This window comes from Mycteria americana, chromosome 6, assembly GCF_035582795.1.
Source record: "Mycteria americana isolate JAX WOST 10 ecotype Jacksonville Zoo and Gardens chromosome 6, USCA_MyAme_1.0, whole genome shotgun sequence".
NCBI classification, from domain to species: domain Eukaryota; kingdom Metazoa; phylum Chordata; class Aves; order Ciconiiformes; family Ciconiidae; genus Mycteria; species Mycteria americana.
In genome coordinates this window covers 48,990,483-49,008,503 of record NC_134370.1, presented here as the reverse complement: position 1 = coordinate 49,008,503, position 18,021 = coordinate 48,990,483, and the positions used below count along the sequence as shown (strand labels likewise).

The window sequence follows — 18,021 nt, the reverse complement described above, 5'->3', positions numbered from 1 at the left end:
CTCCGGCACCGCCAGCCCCCGGAGCGCTGGGTTTGGCTGGCTCCGGCTTCTCTGCTGGCGCCTCAAGCACTCACAGGCAGGCCGAGAGGGGGTGACAGGCCTTGCAGCGGGGGTGCTTGCTCCCCTTAGCACCCCGGTAACACCCGCTCCACAGCGCCGGGGAGCAAAAGCCCATGCGAGGGATCGCTGCGAGGGCAGGCAGGTGGTTTCAAGCTCCACAGAAAGCTGTTTAAGGGGGGATCCTAGCTCATGGCACGGTTTTAGAGATGTCAGAGGGCAACAGAAAACGCACTGCTAGGGGGGAAAAAAGCGCGCGGAGGGGACAGGGTTGAGAAGAGGAGAGTGTCTGAGGGGAGCAGGGCCATCGGCTACTCCCGGATCCCCACAAGGGGTGGTGGGCAGCAGCCACAGCTGAGCCCGGGGAAGCGGTACAGACCTGGAGCAAAACCTTTCTTACAGGATTCAGGGCAGCCGCAGAGAGCTGGCGGGGGAAAGTGTGTTAGAGGACTGCTTGTTTATTGTCTGAAGCAGAAGCACGACAGATCTGGGGCAGCGTGTGGCAGGTGGTCTGCAACACTTCCCAGGATGCTCTCTAGGCATCCCCTGAAAGTTGTCAGCCACAAATAAGCAGCAAGAAAGACAAGAGGCAGAGGGCTCTGCCTTGCCGACTCTGGGACATGAAAAGCAACACCAGGACCTCACTAAAGCGGCAGAGGCCATCAGTAAAACCTCAAGCGTGCTCTAGCCCAGAGCCACCTCCTCACCCAGCCACAGGAACGCCCAGCATCGGCTCTCCCCCACTGCGGATCTGCAGGTTTCACAACCAAGGCAGCCCCCACCTAAAGCGGTCGCAGATTAAAAATGAGCGCGGTGAGAACAGGGGTATGGTATCCTGCCCAGCTTCTGCTGGCAGGGCAGGAAGGCTGGAGCCACTGGGACATGTTTCAGGGGTCAGCACTCACATGTTCAGGAGACACACCGGAGAGGAGGGTTAGATGCTGAAGCAGTGTCTGTTAGTTATAGCTTGTTACAGTTATTATTTATGCATCTTATTGTAAATGCAAAAGGTGAAGTCACTTAATCCATCATTTCTCAGACATGGATGACAGAGCACGTGATTTGGCATAGTAAGTTTTAGGCTAGCTATAAATGAATTGCACAATATTTAAACCTGATTAAGTACATAATAGGCTCAGCAAAGGATTACTTTTCTCCTTACATTTTATACATATATATATATACACACACACACACAGACAGGCATTTTATCATTAGCTGCATTTTAGTCTTGTCAAGAGACAACTGCCTACTGCAGAATGACTGAAGTGATACCCTTAAAAATGAAACTATTCTTGGCGTGCTTTGCTGGAAAAGAGAAGTTCCTCTTTGGGGTGATTCTCGTGGGTAGGAGTCACAGGCAAGCATCACCGGACAGCTAGAGGGGACAGCAGGCGAGGGGCTGGGGACTCGCACAGCTCTGGTTAGCTGTGGGCATGAGTGGTGGCACGCTGAGCTCGTCGCCTGCAGCAGGCAGGAGATATTTGAGCCAAGGGGCCGGATCAGATTCTATTTGGGCTGCTTTTTGAGGACTTAGAGAAAAATTTGGCTTATTTAAAGTGCATTTAGAGTCTGAAAAGCATCTCTGAGAAGGAGCTTTCCCTACTCCTGCCCTGCAGCATCCATCAGCTCCCCTTTGCGAATCGATCTTTTCCAGGCTCTGCCAGTCACCTTCCCCGGCTGCCACAGCACAAGAGGTGTTAGTCGGAGCTCAGCTGCCTCCCACTAAGGTGCAAGATCATTATTTAAAGCCCAACCTCCCCCAACGGGGCAGGGAGTCCGGGCTGACAGGAGCAGGGATCTCTGCACCAGGAAAATACATGGCCATGTTTCACTGTGCTTTTTAGAAGCACAAGTGAGCAGGAATCCTTCCCACCAGCCTGGAGGTTTCCTGAAGAGCCTGAAATTAGTGCACGCCTCAAAAGCTAACAGGGACAAATCTTGGCCTCGCTATTTACATGGTCAGTGAGACTGGTTGTATGTGCTTGCACACAGGATGGCAAGATTTGACCCGGAGCCTTACCCAAGAATAGGTCCTCTGAGAAACGCTTTGCCAATTTTATAGCCGCTTTTCAAAATAGAAGCCTTTAAAAAACAGACTCAGGATGCAGAATCCGGAATGGGACGGTTGTATCTCACAGGGAAAACCTGTCCTCGCTCCCCAACACACACACACGCACACACACAGTGCGCCGGGGCTCCTGCCCACAGTCACACACAAATACTGGTCTTCCATGTCAAAGTGTGAACTACTCATTTACAACACCACACACAGAGAAGTTGTAGATCCTGAGCCAGGGTGTAGATTAGGAATCTCTTGGCTTCCAGCATATCAACAGCAGGATTTAGGGTTTCTTTTTTTTCTTTTCCTCCTTATCTTTTTTTTTTTTTTAATACTAAATCAGCCAGCCACCTGCTAGTTAAAAAGCAAAAGAAAAGGGAGAATTCCTGGGTTTGCTTGCCCTTGCTGAGACAGTGGCAAGTGGCTGGATGCTACCAACTGAAAGAGAAAACTCACACACGTCAGAAACCTGTGGTTCAGTGCTTATTCCAAGAGGGGAGTGGGTGCTGGTTGCTATTTTTATCTTTCCCTTGGGGGGGGGGGGGGCGGGGGCGGGCGCTTTTGGCTGATGTAGTTCTAACGTACACCTATCACCACAGTAATTAAAAAACCACCACCATACACTATTTCACAGGGAAAAAGAAGACACGTGAACGTACACTTACTACCACGCACAACAAGAGCCCTGCAGGTCAACTCACGGCCTCTTCAAAATGAAAAATAAAAGAGAAAAGAAGAGCTCAAGACAATAACAGGGGAAAAGAAAAGAAAAAATCCAAAACGATCTTGTTACAAAGAACAGGAAAAGAACCACCGTTATGGTACACTCCGACTTTCTGAAATAGCTGCAGAAACTCGGCTCAGCCGTCCTCCTCCTCCCTTCCCCCCCAGATCTTTCGCCCGAGGACAGAGTCCTGCTGCTCACATCTCGTTGGAGTAGGTGTAGTTTGGAGTGGCCGAGTACTGCGTCTCATGCTGCATCATGGCCCCCTGCGCCGCCCCCATCGCCGCGTTCTGTGCTGCCTGCTGGACGTGGGGGTTCTTCCATGCCCCCGTGGTCCACTCCTCCTGAGCTTTGCTGAAGCTCCCACCGCTCCCCCGGTAAAACTTATGCACCTGTAGCAGGTTAGAAAGAAAATCCAGAGGAGTTGAGCGACTGCAGCTCACGCTGACCCTCCAGGGTAGCAGCAAGGGCTCCCTGAAGCAACGTGGCACCCCCCTCTCCTCCCGTACCATAGTGAGAGCGATGAAGGAGAAGACTGCCATCCCTGTGAACAGGACAGTGGGGATCAGCATCACCACAGCTGAACCCACGTTGGTCCCGAAGAAGGAAATCGCTGCAATCCAGCCGCTGCAAGGAGATGAAAACAACCGGTCTGTTCAGCTTTCCTGGCTGGCTCTGCACACCGCAGCCTGCCAGTATCCCTGCCCTACAACCCTCCCAGCTCCTCAAACAATCTTCCCCAAGGAGAGAAGCTACTGAAGCACCGAGGATGTTAAAACACCAAGAGGCCACAGCACCAGCTCAACAGTGCTTGCACCCAACACGAGAGCAGTATCTTCCTTACCAGACGCCCCAGCCAGGGATTCCCACAGCCTGGATAATGCTGATCACCAGCTGGGCCATGAAGGTGAAGAAGAAGGCCATGAAGCTGAAGGAACTGTCTGTCCTGCAAGAGAAGGCTCAGTCACTCCCTACACCTCCATCCCTGCTGCGTTGCAAGGGAAGGGAGATGCTCCCACGTCTCAGACCCTTTCGGGGCAGAAGCGGCTGTGGTTTAGCGAGAGGGTGGTGAGAAGCGGAGCTGCCTGAGACAGCAGGCACCAGGGCAAAACTATAGGCAAGGGAGAAACTGCGAGAGGCTGAAGGTGGTAAAGGGGCACCTGGGAAAGCCATGGGGCATCAGACCCTCCCCATGGCTTGGCTAGCTCTGCGCATCAGGCAAGAGGGCACCCATATTCAGACACGGCTCTCAGCTCACACCACCCCACCACCAGACTCAACCTTCCCGCACAGGGAAGAAATACACCCACAGTTTTCTAGACTTGGGGATACTGCACTGGGGATTGACCTCAGCAGCACAGATAATCAATGTAGGCACCTTGAGGACTCATGGAAAGATATAAAAGAAGCCTCAAGGACAGGCAGGAGGGGAGGGAAAGTTAGCACCCCAACTGCATCCTCACCACTCCCCGTAACGCTGCGCAGAGGCACGCATAGGGTGTCTTTATCCCAAACACCCTTGCTTTGAAGGTTAGAAAGTAAAGCTAAAGGGCTAGACAGAAAGAGCAGAAATTCCCCCAAATATTCAGGCAATGCCCCAAGCTAAGCACTAACCATTTAGGAAGGAAAACAAAAAAAAGACCATGAGAAGCCAGGCTCAGGTGTGACCACTTACTTGAAAGCTTTGTAAATAGGTCTAAACCAGCAGACATAGGAGCAGGGCGTAAAGAGAATGAGCCAGAGAATTGCCAGTCCAAAATTAACAGCTCCACCGCCTCCAATCAGCCATGCGAGGCAGCCAACGAGATTCACCGCCAAGGTGATGCTGTTCACTGCAAACACACACACACACACACACACAGAGGGAGCACAGTAGCATGTACGCAAGGACGTCGGTGCAATACGAGAGACCCCGACCCCAGGGATGCCCATGCGGGGCTGACCTCCAGCAGGTTTGGCCAGCAATGTGTTACTCTAGCCGGATTTCCCTTAACTTTACTTAAATCAAGCTGGCTGAGACCAGGGAGCATCCCCAGGCTGGCTCAGCCAAAGGGGGTCTAACCTCAGCTGAGGAGCAGGAGGGAAAAAAAAAAAGAAAAAAGAAAAAAAAGAAAAAATCGCTTGGAGTTGTAATGTCTTAAGCAGGTCCAGGGCTCATGGGGCTCCGAGGACAGGGAAGAGCCATATCTTCCCGCTGCCGGTGAGCCAGGGCATGTTTCCACCAACAGAAGGATACTGGAGGAATCGAAGTGAAGCTTTTTTGCTTGCTTCCAGCTAGTTTCGCTGAAGGAGCTTGTGCAAGAGCTCCCCGAGCTAACACCCCCTGAGCTGAGAGCTGAAGTCCTGAACTCTCAGCCCCCGCCTTGCCAGTTCACTGGGGTGGCGTGTTTGCTTCCCGCACCACTGCTTGGGGCTAAGCGATACAAGGGCTATTACTATGAAGCCCAGCTTAGCAGACACAGGACAAAGCAGAGAAGGCTCATCTGCATTCTGACGCCTCCGATTTTTGAGAATGATTCATTATTCTGACGAGAATTAAAACCCTCCCACTGCCGCCCGCAAGAGAGCTGCAGCTGGCAAGAAAGGGAGCTCAGTTGGCCGGGCTGACCGGGCACTCGCTGCTCCCTAAAGCCCCCAAGGACACCGAGGGGACCTTTCAGCCTCTCTGCGCTTGCATCTGACTGGGTGTTTGCGGGGGAGTTGGGGAGAAAACGATCCAGAGAGGAGCTCCAGAGACAGAAACCAACAGACAGGCGACTAGCTCAGAGAGCTTGTGCTTTTGCTGTGGAGAGGCTGGAGCAACAGCTGAGCTCTATTAAATTAAGCAGAGCAAGAACAGCCAGACTGAGATGGGGAGGGGATTTAACACCCCCAAGACAGCTTCTCCAGGGAAGCACAACTTTTTTTCCCTCCCCCTTCATAGAAAAGCTAAGCTAACCCTCCTGACATCATAGGGAAAGTTACCCTAGGGTCACCTTCCCGATGTGACACAGTCCCCAAAAGCCAAAGCAAGGCACCGCCCCAGGGGTGCCAGCCTGGCACCATGCCGAAAGCAGAAACGCCTGACCTCTCTGGTGCCAGCTCAGCTCCTCATAACCTGCCTCCGAAGCACAGGGCGCTCCCTGAGCACTGATATGCTTCCAAAGTTCAGGGAAAACACCTGATTAAGGAACTAAGTTCTTCTAAATAGAAATAAAACAACAGTGCCAGCTTGCCCCGAGCTGCACACAGCAATTAGCATCATCTTCAGTAACGTTTCCACATATGTCAGGGTGCAATCTGTGCCTGCGGCTCTTCTCCCCATCCGGGGTTGGTAAGTAAGAGAGATCCGGGCTAGTTTTAAGAGTTAGAAGACGGTGACAGCTCTGTTAGCACAGCACGGCACACAGAGGCATGCAAGAGGAACAGGCAAGACCCGGCTTTGGGGGAAGCCCTGGGCTCCCCTGTTTCAGGGACCAGGCACCCTGGCCCTCCAGTCCAAGCAGCATCTCAGCCTTGGGCCGCTGCCAAAGGGCTCACGAGGAGCTTGGGGTGGCAGAGAAAGCCCTTCCCCAGCCCAGCTGCCAAAGGAAGCCAGCGGAGGCTTGGCAGCTCTCTGGCGGGGCGAGAGTAAATCCTTCGGCAGGAGGACATGTGGGTGCTGAGCCATCTCCTCCTCACAGCAGGCTCCAGCAGGACATCAAGGTCACTGATAGCCCTCGGATGCCAATCCAGCTCCACGCCTCTGTCCCGGAGGCTGGAAGGGCTGAAGCCCATGGGATGCTGCACCCCTCATCCCATCCCCAACAGGTTTTAACAGGAGACACCAAGGCCTGGAGGGGCAGAAGGACTTCCCCTGATCTGGCTCTGCTCTTTCAACCAGTGCCTTCCAGAGGAGCAGCCTTCCGAGCGGCAAACGCAAGCCCACCCGAGCCCTTCCCTGCCCAGTGGACTCACGCATCCAGAGGTAGTAAAGCCGCTTGGCCATGGTACGGTGCTGCGGTGGGATCTCCGCGTCAAAGTCCTGGTAGAAACATGGCTTCAAGGGGATGAACCTCGGCAGGGGAGGGAAGTTGTTCACTTTTTCTGCAATAAGAAGTTTCACCAGCATTGCACACTGCACGGAGTTGAATGTAAATCAAGAGTCTTCCTAATTGGTCTTGTCCAGCCCCAAGAATTTATGAGTTTCACACAGGAATTAAGGATTTCCCCTTGTAAGCCCCACCAACCCACCCACAAGCATCGAGACAAATTCAGCCCTTGCTAGCCATGTGGATCCCACAAGTGTGGACACCCCCAACCCCACTAGGGACTAATGAGGTTACATTATGGCCAGTGAAGCCCCAGATGGGCTTCAGAGGGGAGGGGCAGCCCCACAGGAGACACACCCACCCCCCGTACCTGCCATGCTGGCACACGCTCAGCCTCTCCGTTCCACAGGAAAAGTAGGGAAAAAACCTGGGAGCTTTACCAAAGCTGGAGGAAAATGAGAGAAAAAGTGACGTGAAGCGGTCAGGTACCTCCCCAAAGAGCGTTCACCTTCCCACAGCTCCAAAATAGCTCAAGGACAGGACTGTAACAGGGCAGTTTGCTTTATATATGCAGACACTTTCCTCTACAGTATGCACACGTCCAGGCTTATCGCTGGCACCTGGCTGGCGGCAGAATAAATCCCCGCTCCTACGGCCTGAGACTTACGCACTAGTTAAGGCGGATGATTAAAAGAAGATCCAGTGATGTGGGGCAGGGCGCAGGCTTAACCTCCCACTCCCGACTGACCCACATCCAGTCCCAGGAGAGGGGCCAGGCTGGATGGGAGGGATGCAGCCCCACCAGAGGCAGCTGTGGGCAGTTTGAAATCCTCAAGTTCATTACCTGGCCCAAAACCATTTGGTTTGGGTTTTTTTTAATTTTTCTTTTTGCAAAGAGTTCCAGCACAGGGAACTACCTGGCTGCCTCCTGACAGCATCACAGCTCCCATCTCTGCAAGCCCAAGCCAGAAACCAGGCCAAAAGGGACAGGAAAATCAGCTGAAAATATCAGCTGGAAAAAAAAATATACATCAGTGGTGATTGTCACTAAAGAGCCACTTCAGTGCTGCCTTAACGATTACTCACGTCGTTTGGCACCTTGTGTGGTATCTTGCAGGTGGGAGAGGGGGGAGCTCAGCATCCCAGCACAGCCCCAGACCATGCCATGCTCAGCCCTGTCCCAGCAGCGAAAATTAAGCAAAATTAAAGCAAAAATTAAGAGCTGAGGTTTTAAATACAAGCGTGAAGACGGCCACCCTGCGTATCCCCACCTGCCTGCACGGCTCAGCCGGATGCTGCCTGCAGGTTTTGCCCTCTCCCAGGCTATCTCAGGCAGAGGAACACGTTTCTCGTGACGTGGGGTGCCAGCGGTCACTGCTGCGGGCTCTCCAGAGGATTTGGGGGTCTCTGCCAGGGCAGCCCCCCCCACAACCATCACCCAGCACCAAGGACACCGGCCAGGCACAGCAAACCCCCGCGGCTCGCCGGCGTGTCGTCTCCCGACGGCCCACGGACGACGCCATCCCGCCAGCTATAAATACAGCTGCCTGCCTGCGCGCCTGACGTCTCCCCACGCAGCGGCTCGGTGACACGGCCCCCACGCACGTGTGCCGGGAGCGGGGACGCGTGGCCAGGCGTGCCCCCCGACCCCACACCTGCCCTGGTGCTGCAAGAGCTTTGCAAAAACAAGGGGCTTTTGCAAAATTTGAGAGCTTTTGCAAAACTGGGGGGGGCTTTTGCAATGCACCACACGGGTGATAACGCCGAGGGGAAACCCCAGCATCCCCTCCGGGTGCCTGGGGTGCCAGTCCCCCGGTGCGACGCTCGGGGAGGGCAAGCAGGGCTCGGCCCCGGCAGGGCTTGCTGCCCGTGGGTCTCCACGGGCGCAGGGCCGCGTACCCCACGCATCCCCCCTCCGCGCGCCGCAGCGGCCGGGCGCTGGCCTCCCACCAGCGGCCTGGCTAGAGGAGGACAGCGGCTTGCCCCACGCTCGGGCCCCGGCAGGGGATTGCACCCACACGGGTGCGGGCTGCCCCGTGGGCACCTCCACGCCGCGCACCGCCCCCCCCCCAGTGGGGTACGGGGCGGGGGGGGGTGTCCGTGCAGAGAGCGGTCGCCCCCCTCGGGGGGAGCGCCCGACCGCTCCCCCCCGAGGCAGCCCCCCTTCCCCACGGCTCCGGGACTCACCCGCGTGGCGTGACCCGTCCCGCGGCGGGTGGCGGCGGCCGCCCGCCCGCCTGGCGCTGCTCCTGCCGCAGCGACCGCGCTCTCGCGAGACTGCGGCGCCGCCGGCGGCCGGGCTACGGGCAGCCCCGAGATCTCGCGAGAGGAGCCGCCGCCGCTGTCCAGGGTCCTGCTGCCGCCAGCGGGGGGGCGGGGCCGACGGAAGGGGGCGGGGCCACATAGGGTTGGGCGGGGCTCTATGGGGTGGGAAGGTCTCTATGGGGCAGGGTGCGGTAATCGCTGCCTGGGGCAGGGCAGACCCCCCCGCATCGGGCACGGGTATGGTAAGCTCCACGTGGATAGGGGGAGACCCTCTATGGGGCAGGGGCTCTGGGGAAACAGACCCTGGCAGGGCAGGCAGGCCCGGGTCAGCGCAGGCTGCCTGTACCCAGGAGGCTAAGGCGAGCCTGCAGGTCCCACCAGCAGGACCAAATTTAGGGGACCCCACCTCCACACCCTGCTGCACTCCAGGCCAAGATCCCACAGGGCCAGTGTCTGCCCACACTGCCCTGCTCTCTCAGCTCTGTGTCACAGCTGTCACACTGTCCAGCATTTGGGGGCTATTACTACTTTTTGAGCCACATTATTCATCCTTTAACCAAGCACAACGGAGCTGCAGCAGCAGGTAACACACCCACATGCAGCTCACACATGTGCATGCATGCCCAGGGGCTTTGTAGCGTGCACCCTGCCAAACACACAGGAGCTGCGCTTGCAGGGTGCGGGCTGTTTGCCATCGCCAGCAAGCGAGCTCAGGGAAGTTCATATTTTAATGAGAAAACAGTCTAAGAAAACCCAGGCGCTGCAGCGAGCATGCTGGCGGTACAACAGGAGTTATTTCTCCCTCTGGGGTGCCACCAGTCCCGCTCCCAGGGCTGCTGGAGGAGCTGCCGTGCTGCTGTTTTTCCCGTCTCTCAGCTCAGCCGTGCAGCTGCAGGGCTGCTTGCTGGGACATCAAAAATCCCACGTCACTTTTTCCAAGAGCAGGACGTTTCTCACTGTCCCAGGCAGGTCTGAAGCCACCATCCCCATCACCCTGCCTAGGTTCCCACACCCAGCGCTGCTCCATGCAGTAATTAATTAATAGCTTACACGAAGGGCAGAGGATATGTTGATGGCTTTTGCCAGCGATGCCAAGGTTGGGAGGCAAAGGGCAGGGGAAGGGACTGGATTGACTCACAGGTGGGCTAGGACAGGGACAAAAAGCTCCTAAAGGGGACATAAATCCCAAATCAGCCCGAGGACTCCAAGCAACATGAGGAGGACTCTGCAGGCAGTGTCCCTTGTCCTCAGTGTCACTGCAAGGAGCCCTATGTAGACCACTTGGACCTCCTGCCTCAGTGCTTGTGAGCATGTCAGTGCTGTGTCATGAAACTGCCTTTATTTGACAACTAAATCGTCCTCCTTTCCGGGAGTACTACCTCGAGCGTCAACACACTATCATGCTTTATTGGGCACGGAGGGTCAGCAAGGACAACATCCCACCATGAGAAGGTGTGACGAGCAGGGCAGGGAAGCAGCTAAATCTCTCTGTACACCAGCAAGCTCTAGTCACCAAACACCCTTGGCAGATGAATGGCATCACTCTGTGGGGATGCCAGGAAGGAAACCTGGCAGAAACAGGGAAACCACCTATTTCACAGATGGTAAAATAGAGGTAAGCAGGAAAATAAGCATGCCACAGATGACCCCGTATCTGAGGGCCCAGCTGTCCACTCCGAGCACCTTCTGGGTCTTGCACCCTGAGCTCTTGTTCCCTGCAGAGAGCAGGACCCCCATGCCTCCATCTGCCTCCCCTGCACAACAGCAGGAGAGCGAGGGGCAGGAACACGAACAGGAAGGGGAGAAGGGGATGTGGTTGTGGATCCCCCTTCTCACCCAGCGCTGCTGCTCACCCACGTGTGAGACCTCACGGGGGTGCTCTGAGACTTGGAGTGCTGCGCTGGCTCTGCCTGCACTGCCCTGCCTGCAGGCGTCCGTGTACCCTGCAGGCACTGAGCACCCCGGGGAGGATTCGGACCTGGCCACAAACCCCAGCCCTGCTCCCTGGGGAGGATTTCTCGGCAGACTCAACTCAGTCCAAATTTTACCATCCTTACTTCTTGTCTCTTGAGCTTCCTCTGAGCTGGATTTCCTCCCTACCTGCTTCTTTGCCTGCCTCAGGTCCCCCAGCACCTTCCCATCTCATTGAGGCTTTGGGGACAGCCAGCTGCAGAGCTGTTCCTTGCCCTCAGCACCACCACATTTCCATCTGCCTGTAGGCTTTGCAAGAGGCAACATTCAGAAGTCAAATGGATGTGTGCTCCCCTTGCTCATGGGGGATGCCTGGGGAGCCAAGGGGCAAGAGCCTTGCTGCCCAGTGCCCATCCCACACTACCTGAGCAGAGCAGGCCAAGGAGAATGATCAGGTTCAACCAAGAGTCCAGATCAACCACCAAGTTCACAGCAAGCAGACAGGTCCAAAGCCAAGCCATAAAGTCAATCTGCAGGTCAGGTCCGGGGTCAGTCTATGGCTTGGGGTCCAGAGCAGCAGGGACCAGTAATGAGGATGGCTGTAGCTAAGCCAGAGACCAGCCACAATGTAGCTCAAACTAGGACTAAATGCCCTGGGCTGAGCTTAAATACAGCTCCTAGGCCACGGGCGGGGGGGGGGGGGGGAGGTCCCAGGTGGGGCTAGTCTGGACCATTAGGGTTTGTTAATGCCCTAAGGGCCCTTGCAATGTTCTCCTGCTCATTGTGCTGCAGCCTTACAAAGGGACTTGTCCCATAAAAGGGCTTTTTCCCTTTTCTTTGACTGCTTGCCCACTCAAAATGAAGATTATCTTGAGCTCTGCTCTTTTCTGTTTGTGGTAGGGACAAGAGGTTTCTCTTGCTGGCTCAGTTAGTGGGGAGCTGGTGCCATCCTAGGATGCTCCTGGGGTTCCTCTGGCATCTTGAGACAGCCCCTGCACCCCAGGGAGCCTGGGGTTGTATCCTCTGGGGCTGGTCCTGGGAAGCAGTGGCTCCCAGACCCTGGTGAGGATTGGGGCAGGGGGCCCCTGCAAGCTGCAGCACCCCAGGGATCCATCTGCATCCCTCCCTGGGGCTGCAATCAGCCTGGGCATCAGCCTGCCACCAAGTGCAATGTGATGAGCACCTGAGACTTGAGCCAGGCCGATGTGACGCAGAGATGGACGGCGGCACCGAGACTTTCCTTGTATCGGATGCTTCGACTTTCCGACCCACTCCCATGCAGGGCCACCTCGGATGAAAGAAAATATAGAGAGGGCAGGTGGAGGACAGTGGCTCGGGTTACTGCTGCTCTCCAGCTGCCCTGCTCTCTGTTAGGAATATGTTTCTGGGTTTTTTTCCCCCCTTTCCCAGGCTTGGCCGGGGCCGCTGTCAGCTCTGGCTCCATGCTGTCCCCTGCAGCCCTCTCCAACCCTGCCACCAGCAGCCCTCCTCTCTCGGCTCCTCTGCCAAATGGCCCTTCCAAGCTCACACCTCCTGCAGGGTCGGAGCAAGGCAAGAGGGTCCTGCAGGGATGGGGAACCCCCCTGGAATGGGACCCCCAGCCCTGCGGGGTGCTGACAGCCCATGGCACTGGGAGGTGGGATGCTCAGAGAGAAACTGTAATGGGGAAAAGGAGGAAGAAACTGGTCCCTGGATCCCAGTGTGACCAGAGCAGATGCTCAGGAAGGACAGACAGATGATATGCAGGGTGTAATTGCTTTATTCCTACTTTTTTCTCTATTCCTGCCTTTACCGTTTGCCTCTTCTCCATTTTAAACGACTTTCCCAGTGGTTTTCTCCCAGTCCCCCCATGGCTGGGGCTGTCTGTGCCTTTGTCCCCCCATCCCCACTCTCCTCCCTCTCCCACTCTGCTGTTCACTGCGACTGAGCTCATTTCAGCTATTCCTTCACTTGGAATAACCGATCCACTCTGTTGTCCTCCAACAAATAAGCTGACAGGCTAATGAATGGCTTCAGATGGTAATTAGCAACGGAGTTGCTAATAATGAATTTCATTTACATTTTAAGCACTGCAGAGGAAAAGCAAGACCCTGTCATTAATGTCCCCCTCCACCGCAGCCTTTGCCTTGGGGGGAGCGCACCCTCCACAACCCTTTGAAGGATGCAGAAAGGCTTGGCTGTGATTGCACCTCGCCTGCCTCCATTTCGGAGGCTGCAATAAGCAGGGTTTGTTAAGCAGCAATTAGAGGCAGGGGGGAGAAGCTGCTGCCGCTTCCATCATCCGATGGGTGGGGAAGGTGCCCCGATGCCATGAAAAATGGGCCACGGGAGGCAGCAGCTGGTCCTGGGCCAGGAAAGAAGGGCTGGATGGTTAACCCAGCATTAGGGATTCATCTGGCTGCAGGCTCGGCACCAAGCAGCCCTGGCTCGCCTGGAGCCCTGGTGCTCTCGGTCCTCGGTGGCCACGTAACCCTCCCGTGCTGCCAGTGGCTGTTTGCACACCTGAATAACGACTTGGAGGGATTTCTCAGCTCCCTTGACCGTACACGGTCTGCAAATGGTTGCTAAAATCCTTCCCAATTATTTTCCTAGGGTTTTAGCATCTTTTGAAAGCAGCAATTTCCCTGAGGGGCTTAATTCATCCTTGCTTGCCCAAGCAAGGAGCCAAGAGCCTTCTGCAAGGATGCCACAAATAATCATCAAGAGGAAAGGGGGAAAAATGACATTGTTTTGTCTCGTCTCCTACGAGCGAGGGATTCATGGTGGAAGCACAGCAACTAGGCATGCTCCCTACCGCAGAGCACCCTGCGGGACTTGGGGGATACTCAAAGCCTGAATCTGCTGCCGGTGCTGCGGGTGAGCCTGGGAGTGTCGCATGCTCTGCCTCAGTTTCCCCCTCTGCGCCAAAGGTGCCTCATGGGGTGTTAGCTGGATCAGGAAGAGATGCTCTCCATCCCCTTGGGTTTTCCAGCACAGCAGGGCGCTGCTCTTAGATGGAGCATCCCATCCCAGGTGGGTGAGACACCGGTGCTGTACTCCCATCACCTGCAGACCCCCCTGGACCCCAGTCTGGTGGTCAGATCAGGAGGTGTCCCACACCCGCCCTCCGTTTAGGGCAGCAGTACCCACAGAAAGCTGCTTTGGGGACCACAGGGACGCAGGGGTTTGCCGCGGCCGGGAGGGGACGGCCACATCCTGCCTTGCCACAGCCTTCACCTCTGCAGATATCGGATCGACTGATTTATTTATGTATTTTTTAAAGCCCTGCTTGGAGTGAAAACAATCCAGGGGCCTCCAAAGGCCGGTAAGATTTGACTGCAAGTCAATACTCGGCATGTCTTTCCACTGTGCAATGATCCATCCCCCAGCCAGCAGGGCAGGAAGCTGGGGGTGCTGGGGGTGGGCAGGGGACAGGCAGGTGACAGGGCCAGCCTGGGGCAAGGACATCACCTCAGCACAGGGCAGAAAGGGGAGATCTTCTGGCCTGCGATAGGTATCTCCGGGGATGCATTGCCAGGCAGCAAATATGATGGTGACCCCACGGCGGGCAGCTCCACGTTGGGGACATGGAGATGAGCGAGGGACAGGGTCTGGGAGAGCAGCCGGGAGGGATGGGGAAGGAGGAGCAGGAGGGAGAGAAATCACCCATGAAAAACGGCTCTGCCGTGACATCTGCTCCTCGGGGCTTTTGGGATGGAGAGGTTTTCCTGCGGGGAAAGCCAGGGCTGAGGCTGCAGGATATTGGGGGGAGCACACCCCCGGCGCACTCAGTGCATGCCCCAGCCCCACAGCCGGTCGACAGGCAGCCGGGCACGGCTGCGATGCCATCTGCCAGAATTTCTCCTGCCTGTGGGTCCCAGGGCTGAAGTAGCTTCTCTGATGGCTAATAAGGATTGACTTCAGGCTGCCAGCTTTCCCCAAGTACCTCCTGCATCTCCGTGCCATCCCCGGGCGCAGCGTGGCCGGGACCCCTCATCCCTCTGGGGATGCTGCCGGGGAGAGGGTGCAGGGGAGGCAGGCAGGCAGGCAGGCAGGCAGGCCAGCTGCCCGCGCTCTGCTGACATTCGCAGTTAGCAGTTGGCGTCCTTGAGCGGAGCGAGCGCCGAGAGAAGGGACCAGGTTCTCTTTAAGGGGGCAGGACTCCGGGAGCATCATGAAGGCAAGAGTGAGCTTCTCCCTCTGCCTTCCACCTTCCCCTCCTTCCCTGCCTGCATGCTCCCGGCCGGGGACCTGGGGTCCCTGCCCTCCCCTTCGCCTTCCCCGGCTCTCGGCGCTGGGCAGGGATGAAGGCAGGAGCTGGGTGCTGGGATGGAAGGCTGAGCGAGTGGAGGAGGAGGAGGAAAAGGAGGGGAGGAAGGGGAGGGAGAGGGGGAGGATCTGCTAATTACACAGAACAGCTCTGGGGGCTGCTGAAGTCCAGAATGAAGCAAAGAGCAGCAGAAGCGAGTGCTGCAGTGGGAGCGGAGGAGCCCAAGCATCACCGAGAGCCGGAGCCAGCTGTCGTCCCTGCTGGGAGCGACCGGGGGCACCTAGGGGATCCTGCAGCCCCGTCCCCCGGGGGACAGCCTCTGGCACAGCCCCCAAGCCCGCTGCCAGCTCCTCTGCAGTGAGCCCCGGGCGAGGAGAGGGGAAGGGGCTGGTGGTCCCGGGGACACAGGGTTAAAGTCAGCCCTCCTGTGGGCTGGGCTGGAAGGCAGCGGAGTCAGCCCTGCCATGGTCCCGGGGAGCTAGGAGCCCGAGTGGATCCGTCAGGAAGGGGCGAAGGATGGCTGCTGAAGGAGGGGGAGCCAAGCCCGTCGCCCAGTCCAGGATGGAGAACTTCCGAAAGGTGAGGACCTCAGAGGAGGAGAGCCCCTTGCCTTTCCCCAACCTGCCCCCAGATGTGGTAGAGATGAAAGTGAAGGAGGGCAGCAAGATCAGGAACCTGATGAACTTCGCCATGGCCCAGATGGAGCTGAAGGGCAGTCGGCAGATCGTCTTCAGCGGTTGCGGCAGGGCGGTCACCAAGACCATCACCTGCGTGGAGATCATGAAGCGGAAGCTGGGAGGTCTTCACCAGATCACCAAGGTGCGCTACAAAACCTTGCTGGAGGTCTGGGAGAACCAGGACCCGCTGCCTGGTGGCCCGGCGCAGAACCTGACTGTCCACAAGAACGTCCCCTCCATCTGCATCCTCCTCTCCCGAGACCCCCTGGATCCCAACCAGACGGGCTACCAGCCCCCGGAGCCCCGGCACGGGCTGGGGACGCAGCTCAGTGAGGCAGGAGAAGACACGTCCAGCTCCTCTTCCAAGGGGCTGAAGCGGCCCCTGCCACCTCCCCGCGAGGAGCTGCTGACCAAGAAGTTGCAGGTACGGGTACCCGACAGCCCGAGGGGCTCGGGGACCACGGACCGCCAGCTGGACCAGCACCACTGACCCCACCACCTCCTGCCCCGTCCAGCCGCACGCCGGGTATATAGGCAGGAATATGCCCTCTATACAGGCAGGAGATTGTACGCTGGAGAGACTCTGGGGTTTTTAGCCGCTTTGCTGTGGATAAAGGCAGTGCCATGCTTGCTCCAGGGTCACCGGGGTGCTGCAGGCTCTCCCTGACACGCTGCTGCTGCTCCAGGTGACCCCCATGCATGGGGGCTTGCTGCTGGGGGGGGGTACCATGTCCCCAGATTTGGGGTGAGGGTTAAAGGGTTAAACCTGCCAGCCCTTGGTTATGGCCTGAAGGGGGGGCGGGGGGATGCGTTGGGGGGATGTATTGGGGGGAGCTGCTGACCCTGCATTCAGACACCCAGAGGCAACGCCACCACCAGCCACATTTCTGCAGCGACTCCCACGGAGCCAGAGCACCCATTGCCTTTCACCGAGGGGTGCCCGGACCAGGGAAGGCAGCTGCACATCATCGTTCCCCATCGCGATGTCTCAGCCATCAGGAGAGATGGTTTTGCCCCAAGCCCGTTGGAGTAATACCTTCATTATCAAAGCCACTGCAATTAGGCCCGGCAAGGAGCTGTCAGGTTTATTAATGCTGGGCTCAGCACCCTGCGGCGCCGTGATTCATCCCGAATAAAACATACAAACAAGCAGACAGGTCACTCCCTCCCCGTGCCCACGGAGCCGAGCGCTGCGCTGCCTGCCTGCGGGACAGTAGAAGAAAATAAAACAACCCTTCTTCTTCTTCTCGCATCAGATATTCAGGTCTTTGCTCTCCCGGAGGTGTTTGTAGGGTCTGGAGCCAGGGTGAAGCCCCGACGTTGGGAGCCGGGGGCAGCGGGAGCATTAGGTGGGTTGTTGTCGTGGCTGGATGCAGTGCCCAGTGCAGGACGGGGAGGTTTTGGGGTCGTGGGCTTGGCTGCAGAGCCCTCGCTGAGGGCTGGCTCCCTGGGAAAGCCCTTCAGAGCAAAATCCCTGCTTCTTTCATGGGGTAAAAGAGAACAAATGGAAAATAAAAGCTCTTTAGAAATAGTTGAAATATGTCTATGGGAAAATGGGGGGGTCATCTCGGTTGCTGACCGTGGCACAGCAAGGGTGGGACTGTCACTGCCGCTGAGCCAGGACAAGGGGATCCCGGCCAAATCCTGTCCCAATGGGGGATGGGATCGGGACCAGTTTCTCTTACACACCCTGGCAGCAGCCTGGCCCCTGCCAGCACGGCAGAGCCTGGCAAAGCCCCCGTGCCAGCCCTGCTGGCTGGCACAGCGGGGACCAGGGCAATGCGGGGAAGGCAGGGGACGGGTTATGGGAAGCCAAGCAAGCTCCGATCCACCTGGATCCCCTTGACCCAGCCCAGGCAGCCCCCAGGGGCACCGCGGGATGAATTAAATCCGTATTAATGAGCATACCCTTCCCAAGAGCCATCCGGGAGGGATGCTCCGGCTGCAGCTGCGTTATCTCCCCGCCTCGCTCCCGCTCTCCGAGGGCAGCAAGCATCCCCTCTTTTGTCAAGGGCTTGCTTGGCAAGCGCTTTGCTTGGCTGGGAGCGGGAATGAAAGGAGACAAG

The 18,021-nt window shown here is 57.1% G+C and overlaps 2 protein-coding genes across 4 annotated transcripts; one reads left to right on the top strand and one right to left on the bottom strand.

Annotated features, from left to right (window-relative positions):
• Positions 1–1,018: 1,018 nt before the first annotated feature.
• SCAMP5 (secretory carrier membrane protein 5) lies at positions 1,019–9,145 on the bottom strand. Of its 3 annotated transcripts, XM_075505661.1 has the most exons (7): positions 9,041–9,145; positions 7,224–7,298; positions 6,780–6,908; positions 4,519–4,675; positions 3,688–3,789; positions 3,353–3,470; positions 1,019–3,235 (listed from the first exon to the last, which is right to left on the bottom strand). In XM_075505661.1, exons 2-7 carry the CDS (start codon positions 7,228–7,230, stop codon positions 3,041–3,043), a joined length of 708 nt encoding a protein of 235 aa, XP_075361776.1. In that variant the 5' UTR covers positions 7,231–7,298; positions 9,041–9,145; the 3' UTR covers positions 1,019–3,040. The 3 variants fall into 3 exon arrangements, with proteins under 3 accessions (XP_075361776.1, XP_075361778.1, XP_075361777.1); XM_075505663.1 differs by lacking the exon at positions 4,519–4,675 and having other exon boundaries at positions 3,688–3,784; XM_075505662.1 differs by lacking the exon at positions 7,224–7,298 and having other exon boundaries at positions 9,041–9,101.
• Positions 9,146–15,432: 6,287 nt separating this feature from the next.
• Positions 15,433–16,681, top strand: RPP25 (ribonuclease P/MRP subunit p25). Its single transcript, XM_075504181.1, has one exon. The coding sequence runs from the start codon at positions 15,795–15,797 to the stop codon at positions 16,443–16,445; it is 651 nt and encodes a 216-aa protein (XP_075360296.1). The 5' UTR covers positions 15,433–15,794; the 3' UTR covers positions 16,446–16,681.
• The last annotated feature ends 1,340 nt before the right edge of the window (positions 16,682–18,021 follow it).